Source organism: Mus pahari, chromosome 1 (assembly GCF_900095145.1).
Source record: "Mus pahari chromosome 1, PAHARI_EIJ_v1.1, whole genome shotgun sequence".
Taxonomy (NCBI): domain Eukaryota; kingdom Metazoa; phylum Chordata; class Mammalia; order Rodentia; family Muridae; genus Mus; species Mus pahari.
The window spans coordinates 68,365,377-68,376,924 of NC_034590.1; the positions used below are offsets into that span (position 1 = coordinate 68,365,377).

The window sequence follows — 11,548 nt, forward strand, 5'->3', positions numbered from 1 at the left end:
CCCCTGCCCCTGCCCCCCCAGTCTCCCCAGTCTCCCCAGTGCTGGGATTAAAGGCATGTGCCACCATACCTTGATTGAACTTGATCTCATAAGTAAGGAATTGGTAAGCTCAAACATTTGTATATTTGGACTAATTTGCTGTTTGCACAAGGAAGGAACACGATTTTGTTAGAAGACACTCAGAAGAGTCTAACAGTGTGGAGACTCATGGGAAAAGATTTACTTCACAGCAGGAGACTTACTTTCTTGTTCTAACTGGGCCAGTGATATACGTCATTGTTCTTATGGAATTCTCTCTTGAGTCTTCCTCTTCACTTCCAAAATGAAGATAATAATTATCAACCCATAAATTACTAAGGATTTAAGGATTATTCTGGAAATTAAAGTTACATGTTTCTTAACAAACATTATAAATCATTATCTCTTTGTATATGGATAGTCCAGCTTATTTCACTGAAACAAATCAAATAATAAGTAGCTGTCCTTCTAATCCCTATGAACTGTTTGGGGCTAATACAGGTGTTTATTTTTATAGACTCGGAACTGAACCTGGATAGCTAATGTCTGTATGTGCACAGGCAGACACACACACACACACACACACACACACACACACACAATCTATCTATCATCTGTAAGAATACAGTGGGAGAATACAGATGTGTAAGACCCTTTACATTTCAGGCCTATGAAGTCACTTGGAGAACTTCAGTCTGCAGGTCCTAATGGGCCTCAGTCGGTACAGTGGTGTTTCTAAGTCACTGGGGAGAACTTGGGAATGTGACTTTTACTTGGAAAGGGAATAATGTCACCAATTTGGTTTAATAAGTAGGGGAATACCATGTAGAACTTTATATTTTCTTTTATTTTGTGTTTTAATCTTTTTTTTTTTTCTTCAAAACAAGGCTTCTCTGGCTGTCCTAGATCACTTTATAGATCATGCTGGCCTTGAAATCACAGAGATCCGCTTGCTGCTGCCTCCCGAGTGGTGGGATTTAAGGCGTGGGCCACAATACCCATTTTAAGGGTGTTTTGTTTGATTATTTTAATTCTGAAAAAAAAACAAAAAACAAAAAGGTAAAAAGCAGTTGAAGAAGACACTGCTGTTAACCTCTGGCCCCTGACTCACACTTGTGGATATAGATGCACCAGTGCAAAACACACATGCCGAACTATTCAGTGCCGTCAGAGGTTTCCTTCTGTCAGACCTGTTAGACGCATAGTGATGAAGTTATTATAACGAAGCAGTTAGGGTAGCCCTGTGATCTAGGACCTGGCATTTCAAGGTACCCAGGCTCTGCTTCCCTGAGTGTCCCTTATTCTGTCTCTCTGTATCTCTTCTTGCACTATTTGTGTGTTTGACTTTCGCTTTCTCTCTCCCGTCTTCCTGTGGCATTAGCTTGCACTGCCATTGTTATCAGACGCTGGTGAGGGGAGGCAGAAAGACTCTGTAGGTCAGTACTAGATGGCATCCTCTGACTTGCCCAGGGTTTGGCTCCTTGAAAGTACTGTGACTGCCCGGGCACTTGTGATGTGCTGTCTGGGCTGGACTAGGAGTGTGAGGAGAAGGCTGATGCTGGTCTCATCTGGCTCCACCCTGAGTGGGAGGCTGTTGTGGTGTTGGAGCAGCACTTGTGTCATTGCTACATGCATGGCTGTGTCAGGCCCAGAGTGGTGAGTATGTGTGCTACATGGCTTGTAATGTGAGGCTCACTTGGTGCTCACGCTGGACTCAGGTGGCCCAGGTGCTCTGTCTGGCCTTAGCTGCCTGGAGGATAGCAGTCTAGTCTTTGCGATGACCCTGAGAGACCAGAATAGAGCTGGAGAGCCATTCCGAGTCCTGAGCCTTTGTGCTATTTGATTTCAAACCATCCAGCTCATTCTTGTCCTTTGATCTTTTCAGCCGGAGGCTTTTCTTATACCAAAGTGGGGAGCATACCCAAGCCTGTTTTGTTCTCTGTCTTGCACTTCCTGTTGGTCCTTCTGAAATCCTTTCCTTCTCCTTTGTGTGGAAGCCACATGGTCACCAGCAAAGACTGTGTTTCTTACACGGTGGATTTGGGCAGCTACTTAGAACTATCTGAGCTCCTGGACTTTTGTCAAGATCATGACAATCTTTCTTCATGGTGTGGCAGGAAAAGAATTCCTAGGGCTTTGTGCTTGGCAGAGTGTGTATTCCATCCCAGAGCCTTCCTGCACTCTTTCCTCAGTACATTCAGACTCAATTAGAGCATGTCCTATGCTCCACTGCAACTCAGCTGCAACATGCAAGCACTCACAGGGGAGAGTGTTTACTCTCATTAGGCCAGCCACAGACACACACAGAATCTGCAGTGTACTGTAATGAAAGGAGCAAAAACATTCTGATATTTTAGGTCCATGAAACATGTTCCTTTCCACTGTGACAAAATTTTGCCAGAACTGTTTTCTAACTTGAAGCTTTCCTCTCCACTAAAAAACGTCAGTTCCAAGATGCACACAGCCCAGAGTCTTAACATTGAGCTCCCTGTCTTACTGAGCTGGGCGACAGCCGCTCAGCTCCCCTCAGGTGGTCTCACCAGCTGTGGCTCTGAGCTGCAGGACACAGAGTCAGGAGGCAGTGGCAGACAAGCATTGCATCTGCAGACTCGGGCTCAGCCTCCCAGGGTTCAAGCTGGACAAGTGTTTTGTATTTGAGGTTTAGGGGAGGACACAGACACAGGAAAACTTCATCTTCTGTATTCGAGATAGCATCTCATTTGTCCTAGAGCTCACTGTGTACACCAGACTGGCCTCAAATTTACAGAGATTGCCCGCCTCTGCCTCCCTAGTGCTGGGATGAAAGCTATGTGTAGCATCTCCTGACTGTGTAGCCCATTCTTGATGGTATTTTATCTGCAGGTTCATTGGAATCCCTAAAAGTTACCCAGTGATGGAGTATTTCTTGGTTTTTGTTTTTGTTTTTGTTTTCTCCAGAACCATGCCAAGTGGAAGTGAGGCTATTGCTGGCCTACAACTCCGGTGCACGAATTCCAAAATCTCCATGGCTGGAGGGTAGTGAGATGTCACCACAGGTGGAAACCAGCATCGAGGGCACTATTCCCTTCAGTAAGCCTGTGAAAGTCTACATAATGCCCAAGCCTGCAAGACGCTGACCCACAAGCAGTCGTCACAGCCATGGCCTAGAAATCCTTTTCAGGCACCAGCGAGCCGAAGCCTGGAGCTTCACCTGGAAGTGGTGTGTATGGATAGGCGGGAAGAGCATGTCGACCTTACAACCTTATTTCATACCACACACAGGATCAATCATTTCTGCATTAAAACCAGAAATCTTCTGTTTTATTTCCTCCATTCCCATAATAAAGTTGACAAAACACCTAGCCATTCTAGTTTCTGGTCCTTAAAATAACCCATAGCAGTAATGACACATGCTTAATTCTAAGATGTAAAACATAGGGTCTGATTTTCCAGGCATTTCCAAAGTCCTGCTTATTCAAGCCATAGTCTTATTTCTTGAAGTAACAAGTTTGTTTTCCAGAGTCAACTCCAAAGCCATTTTAGCAGCTGCATAATTATTACTAAAAGATTCTGCAGGACCCTGGCCATCTGTTGCCTTCCTGAGAAACCTCTTTTCTAATCAGGCAATGGATGGGCCAAGAAGTGACAGAATAGCAGAACAATAAGTCATTTCATTCTGAGATAAATGGTTGATCTTGCCTGCCATTATCCTCAGAATCTCTTTGCCTTTAATAAAGGCATAAGAACCATATTTTAGAAAAGAAAGAAGTGTTAGGGGAAGATGGTTCCCAACAGAACAAAGAAAGTCCTGACTGGCAGCGTCTCTGCTGCACTGGAGCTGCATGAGAGGTCCAGGTGAGATGGAATAAGACTGTGCTGCAGAGATGCTAGCGGGTAGAGGCCTGTGCTGTGTACTCTACCTTGTCATTTCATGTTAACAGCATCCACATAGGGCTTAGAGATTATGTCACAACTTGAAAACTGTACGGTTAATAGTCAAGCTTGTATTCATTCAAATCTAAAAGGGTTTCAAAGGCTCAGGCTATTCCACTAGAGGGGAAGTATGTGGGTATTCTGGCTTGAGTGTGTGTCCTAAGGTTCATATGTGAGAACCACATCCGTACAGCAACATTGTTGGAAAGCAGGCCTCACAGGGGGTGCTACAGTTAATTTCATTATGATGGAAATGGGTTCCTTAGCAAAAGCAACATCTTTGGGGCCAGCCATGGTGGTGCACAACTGTAATCTTAGCACTTGGCTAAGGCAGAGGCTGGTGGATCTCTGTGGGTTCAAGGCCAGCCTAGTCTACATAGTGAGTTCTAGGACAGCCACAGCTATATACTGAGACCCTATCTTAAAACATTAACAACAACAAAAACCAACAAATGGTTTTGTGTGTGTGGGGGAGGGGGGTAGGGTGGCTAGGAAGAGCTGTGCATGAAGACCTGAGTTTGAATTCCCAGCACCCACATAAAAGCTGAACTTGATGTCACGTGTCTGTACCTATAGGATGGTGTTGGAGGAAGCAGGAAAATCTTGATTGGCCAGACACCTGACAAACAGCCTAACTGGTGAATCTAGGTGTAATGAGAAGATTGTGTCTCAGAACCAAGGTGGGTGGGTGTGATATGGCAAACCTTTAATCCCAGCACTTGATTGGCATGGGCAGGTGAGTTTGTGCACCCAAGGACAGCCTGGGATACTTCCTGAGTTCCAGGCCAACGAGGGCTACGTAGTCAAACAAACGAAAACCCCCATGGTGGAGGACAGGATAATGACTCGGTATATGAAGGTGCCCCCAAGAGCCTGCCATGCCACCTCAGTGTGAGATGGCAGTCCTGGATAAGGTGGGCCATATAATCTGAATCCCAGCCTTCCTCCTTCAAGATAGGAAGCAGAGGTAGAATCACCCATAAATTTAAGGGCAAACTAACTTGCAATGTACGGCACAGGAGAAATGAGACCTTGCCTCAAAACAAAGTAAGAGAGCAAACTCCTGAAGGTTTTCCTCTGATCTCTACATACACTGTGGCAAACGTGTACACATATTCAAACCACACAGTCTCACATACAATAAATAAATATACTTAAAATATATTTAATTTGTATGATTGTCTTGCATGCATGCCTGGTGCCCTCTGATCCCATGGGGCTGGAGTTCCAAGAAGTCGTGAGTCTCCATGTGGGTTAAGGTAGAGAGCAATTGAGAACACCTGAAGTCATCTCTGGCCTCCACATACATGCACACACATGCACCTACATGCACATACAAAACACTTTTGGTGGAAAGGTTGTTGGCTCCTTGGCTTCTGCCGACCTTCTCTATCGTGAGGTGACACAACATGAACATCCACAGTGGACACCAGGACCTCCCAGCTCTCAGAACCATGAACCAAACATTTCATACATTGCCTCTCCAGGTATTCTGCTACAGTAGCAGATTAAAAGATTTATGAGTTCGAGGCCAGCCTGGTCTACAAAGTGAGTTCCAGGACAGCCAGGGCTATACAGAGAAACCCTGTCTTGAAAAACCAAAAAAAAAAAAAAAAAAAAAGATTTAAGACAATGACAGAAGTTTCAGATGTCTGGCTCTAGGGTGCTTTGTAAAGTAGAAATAAGTACATATTGTGCTGGCTAGTTTTATGTTAACTTGGCACAGGTATAGTCATCTGAGAAGAGGGAACCTTAGTTGAGGAAATACCTTCAGAAGATGGGGCTGTAAGCAAGCCTGTAGGGCATCTTATTAGTGATTGAGGGAGTGGCCAGACATCCCTGGGTTGGTGCTCCTGGAATCTATACGAGAACAGGCTAAGCAAGCCAGTGAGCAGCATCCCCTCTATGGCCAGTTCCTGCTTCCAAGATCCCACTCAATTTGAGTTCCTGCCTTTACTTCGCTCAGTAATATAAGCCAGATAAACTTCCCCCCACCCAGGTGCTTTGGTACTATGTTTCGTCACAGTAGTAACCTAAACAAAGACATATGTCAAGGATTGCTGATGAGATGAATCAGGTGGTATTTGGTAGTATCTGCATTTACAGTCAATCTTTTTTTTTTTTTTTTTTTTTTTTTTGGTTTTTCAAGACAGGGTTTCTCTGTGTAGCCCTGGCTGTCCTGGAACTCACTTTGTAGACCAGGCTGGCCTCAAACTCAGAAATCNNCCTGCCTCTGCCTCCCAAGTGCTGGGATTAAAGGCGTGCGCCACCACGCCCGGCCTACAGTCAATCTTGATCATAGTTGGAACTTAGGGAACTTAAAAAATAGTAAGAGCCTGGCTGCAAAGGTGCATGCTTTTAGTCCCAGCATTAGGAAAGCAGAGGCAGGCAGATCTTTGTGAGTTCGAGGCCAGCCTGGTCAACAGAGCTAGTTCCAGGACAACCAGGACTACACACAGAAAAACCTTGTCTCAAAAAAACAAAACAAAGCATGTACTTCTATCTTCATTTGATAAACAAAACAATTAAAATTTAGAAAAACTTAGCCAGTGATACGTCTCAGAGGGTAAAGGCATGTTCTACCAAATCAAATGTTGAGTTCCATCTTTGGGACCCAAATGGCAAGGGAGGGAACCAACTCCTATAAGTTGTATTCTGACGTCCATGTTCCATGTCATGTGTGCTCCTGCTCCTCTACCCACTTAAATAAATGTAATCAAATTCTTTAAAACCCATTAAAAATTTAGAGACCTTATATAACTTGCCTTTATATAACTGGCAGACACTAGCAACGGGCATACCTAGGTCTTTTAAGCCTTGCCTGGTATTCTGGCTTCAACAGGCTGTAAGTGCTGTAGAAATGGGAGTGGGAGAGTCTAGGGAGTGGACTTTTCAAATGTTTATCTGTTTTATATCTCAAAGATGTACCACCATTGGGCTTTCATGTCAAAATGGTACAATACACAGGAAAGATGGCTGCTGTCGAAAGTGAAGGTTGAAGACACCTGGCTCAGAGCTGCTAGACTGTGACAAAAACGAAAACACTAAGACCCAGGCTAAGAACTGAGCTAAAAGTTACATTAATGTGCAACTTTTGAAAATCTAATGGGAGAATATGCTGGATACTCCAGATACGGTACCCGTCTTTAAAAATCCCTACCAGGCCTGGAGAGGTGGCTCAGTGGTTAAGTGTGTTCGTTGTTCAATCATGAGCACAGGAGTTCCAATTCCAATGTTAGGTGGCTCAGAACACCTGCAGCTTCAATTTCAAGGACCTAAGCCTCTTCTGGCCCCTACAGGCATGGGTAGACAATTGCAACAGCAGGTGCATACATGTAAGATTTAAGCAAGAATCGTGAAATTTCCATTACAGCCTGTCTCCATTATAGGTGGCAGCAGGCTTTGAGGGAGTGTGTGGTTCCTCAGAGCCCAGGCCTGCATCTTTCACAAAGCTCCAGATGTACAAGGTGGATCCCTTGGGGCAGGTTTTGACTTAGGTAGCAGGATACCTTTTTCAAAGCTGTTCGAAAACTGGACAGGCTAGCAGATGTAGAATGTGCCATGCTGGTGGAGTAGAGTTTGGACAGAGCTTGAATAAATCCTGACAAGCCTGTTAGGGAGGAATTTGATTATTTGAGAAGGTAGGCTCAAATTTTGAAATTCCTTGTGCTCAGAAATGTCTAGTTCTGTAAAATATGAGAGTTTTTCTTTTCCTACATCTGGCTCTTACTTTTTCACCAGTGAGAAATGCTGGTGCCTGTATGTTGTCTCTAGCCTAGCTCCTAGCATGTGCCAAACAAGGAAAGAGCCGAGACATGCTCATCAAAGCAGACCTGAGTCCAAACTTCTGGAAAGACATTTGGAGTTCACATGACCAAACTGAAGAACTGGTATGTAGCACATGGCTGATTCTTAAGAACCACTCAGGCTAGAATAAATGGAGGGCTGTGCTTTCTGAATCAAAGAATTTAAGAGATTAACATACGGAGCTAAGTATAACTTCACAGAAGAATAGCTTCTCTTCAGGTTCTGTGTCTATCATTGGCCATATAAACCAGATTGGAAGTGAGCACTTTTATATGAAGTTTAATGGCAATACTTCTCAGCCAAAGTTTTTACTGCTCCCTCCTTACGTATCTTTTTAGTAATATAGGGAAAATGCAGGTTGTAATTCAACTACAACCATGCCTGATTCAGTACCCACTGGAAGCATCTTAATTTAGAGTGTGGGGGAGCCGGGGACAGGGATTACACTACCAAGGAGCCCTCATAGCTACACAGGATTGGCTTTATAAGAGGGTATGGAGTTAGATCTTGTCAGTCATCTGACAAGGGCACTAAGGAACTCCCAGATATACAGTAGGTGTCAAGTCAGTGAGGATCTCGCTCTCAGGGACCTCCAGGGCACCAGGAAGTGTACTGCTGAACAGAGACAAAGACGTGATGCTGGTACTAAACCTGACCTGGCCACTTTCCGAGTGAAGCTAAACCAGTATCTCTACATTACTAAACTAAGTTGTTCTCTCTCATCTATGCATTGGCTGCCAGTAAGATGCCTCCCTGGAGGGATCCTCCAGCAGCTGCTCATCTGAGGCTGCTCACTTATCCACACCAGCCGCCCCCCAGTCACCCCTCTCCAGCTTCCCTCCTCACTCTGTTCCTTTGCTTCGGACAGGCCCTTGCAGAGGAGAGGGATGGATGGCCTGTCCTCCCAGAGTGGGCCTTGGATCAGAGCCAGCAGCAGCCTCCTGCCCTCTCTTCCTGTCCATCTCCACCTTCTGTTCTGAACTTAACTTGGTGCTTCACTGGCAGTGACCAGTGGGAGGCAAGGGGCAAGCCCAGGCCTCTTGAAGGCAGAGCCTGTGCGGACACTGAAGGTGTTGACCACTCATGCCCCTCTGCCTTTATAGTCCCTAGGGGGTGCTGGTATAGGCCCCCACTTTGATTCATTTGTAACTTATGATTTTATGGATTTAAATATTTGTTTGTAAAATAAAAAAATCAGCCTTTAAGGCTATTGCTGTAACAGCAGCCTAGGCAGAGTGATTTTATTTAGGTTATAGATGTGATAAATACAACATTTATGTCTAGTTCAGGCAGCTGCCAAGTAAATCTGGTGAGCCAATGGGCATTTAAATCTTTTTTCCCATTTGTTATGTGGATGAGTGTTTTGCCTACATGTACGTGTGTGCGTACCGTGTATATACAACCACCGAGGCCGGAGGAGGGCGGCGGATCCCCTGGGACTGGATTTACAGACTGCTGTGAGCCACCATTTGGGTGCTGGAACTCAAATCTGGGTCCTCTGGAAGAGGCCAGTGCTCTTAACTGCTGAGCCATTTCTGAAGGCCCAGCTGAAGTGTCATGTCCTTAGTGTGGCCCCTCATAGTTTTCTTCCCATCCTGATTGGGCTAAATTCATCTTTTCTTCGCACCATCACCAGATCTTATAACTATTTTGGTGTTGTTTTCTTCCACTTATCATTCTGGGGGAGGGAAGTTGATACAGGATCTTACTATGTAACCCTGGGTGACCTGTAACCTGCTATATAGACCAGGCTGGCTGGGAACTTGTGATTCTCCTGCCTCACCTCCTCGGTACTGGATTACAGTTGTGCATTGCCCTGCCTGCCTTTTCCATATATCTTTAAGATTAAGAACTACAAGTTGTACCTCTCCAAGCTCCTAGGATCCAGCCACAACTGGTCCTACGAGATTTAGTTGATAGGTTTTTAGTAAGTGAACATGGGAGATAATTGCTGAATAAATGAAGTAATTCCTTTAGGCTTCCACATTCTATAAATCTGTAAACTAATAAAAGGCTGTGTGATAGCCATAAAATGGAACTTGTTGGTTTACGTTGGCTCCACTAATGGGATGAGGATGACAACGGTGCTTTTGGTTAATTGAGTTCTTACCACATGCCAGGCAATGAGCTAGGAGTTACTACAAATTGTCTCCTGTAATACCTACAGTGATGCAGGTACTACCAATCCGACAGACGAGACCAGTGGAGCTCGGAGAGATTAAATAAAGGCCCTCCCAGTGACTGGCAGAGAGCTGTATTTTAAAGCCAAGGCTGTTTGACACAAAGCCTGCATTCACAGCCTTCCTGCCCCCACCCCCAGACTCCCCGTGCTGTTATTTTGAAACTCTTTCTCTGTAGCCCAGATGGCCTGGAAGTCACCATGTAGCCCAACTTGGCCTCAAGCTCAAACCTTCTACCTCTGTCTCTGGAATGCTGGGATTATAGTATGTGCCACTATACTCTGCTTTTATGGTTCTTTTAAGAGGAAAAAACAAGCGCTGTACAGATGGCTCAGAGGTTAAGGGCATAACTACTCTTCCAGAGGACCCGAGTTCAATCCCAGCACTCAGGTGGCGGCTCGCAGCACCTGTCCCACAGGATCCAATGACCTCTTCTGGCCTCTCATACACAGGCTACACAAACATACATGCAGACAAAACATACATACATATAAAATTTTAAAAATAATAAAAACAAGGATGGTGATAGTTTAAAGTTTTCTCAATATAGTCTAAGAGGCCACCTGTTATACTAAATAATAGGGGGAAACTATCTGAGCCTGTGGGGACTTTTAAAAGACATTGTGCTGGCTAGTTTTTATGTCAGGCTGACATGAAGTTACTTCTTCTGGGAAGGATTTTTTTTCTTTTCAAGACAGGGTTTCTGTGCAGCCCTGGCTGTCCTCAAACTCGCTCTGTAGACCAGGCTGGCCTCAGACTCATCCAATCAAGTTCTGGGATTAAAGGCATACACTACCACACCCAGAAGGAAGAAGGAATTTTACTGGAGAAAATCTCTCCATAGTATTGACCTATAAGCAAGTCTGTAGGACATTTTCTTGATTGATGATTGGTGTAGCTGGGCCCTGCTCACCATCCCTGGGCAAGCGGTCCTGGATGGTGTAAGCAGCAGGCTGAGCAAGCATGGTGAGTTAACCAGTCAGCAGCTCTCCTCCACAGCCTCTGCATCAGTTCCTGCTTCCAGGTCCCTGCCTTGGATTTCTGCATTTCTGCCCTGACTTCCCTGGATAATGGATGATAAGCTGTAAACTGAAATAAACCCTTTCCTCAAGTTGCTTTTGGTCATGTGTTTCATCACAGCAATAGAAACCCTAAAACAGACATCTAATCCAGCTCTAACATTTTATATTTGGGGGTCTGAGACCTGTTGGGCTTAAGGTCAAGTCAGTTATGGGACAGCCTAGCTGTGGGCATCTTTCCACGGCTAGTGTCCCTTCACTCACTATTTGTTCATGCCAACTGCACAGGCTCCTCCTTGACCGCAAGTCTGAAATCGCCTGCTTCCTGTGGGGCAGTGGATTGTGAGAGGAAGCCTGGTCCTCGTTCATGGGGAACAGTTGCAATCCCCGGCTGCCACCACAAATGGGGTTCAACGGATTACTCACGCCTGCTGTCATTGCAGCTCCAATGCAGCCCTAAATATCTTAGGGCATCACAGACCTGTTATTGCTCTGTCTCTCAGGTGGCTGAATGCCACTTGCCCTTCTAAGAAGGTGGGGGACATGGGCCTCTTGCTTGGGGTAACTAGTTAGCATGCCAGAGTCTTGTTCATTACCAGAATGCAGACAAAT

At 45.1% G+C, this 11,548-nt stretch overlaps 1 protein-coding gene across 1 annotated transcript in view; it reads left to right on the forward strand.

Annotated features, from left to right (window-relative positions):
* Ints4 (integrator complex subunit 4) overlaps nucleotides 1–3,359 on the forward strand; it is a 62,773-nt gene extending 59,414 nt beyond the window's left edge. The window contains exon 22 of the mRNA XM_021195227.2: nucleotides 2,956–3,359. Within this exon, the coding sequence (XP_021050886.1) occupies nucleotides 2,956–3,134 (179 nt within the window). The 3' untranslated portion in view covers nucleotides 3,135–3,359. The remainder of the gene's footprint in view (nucleotides 1–2,955) is intronic.
* Nucleotides 3,360–11,548: the final 8,189 nt, after the last annotated feature.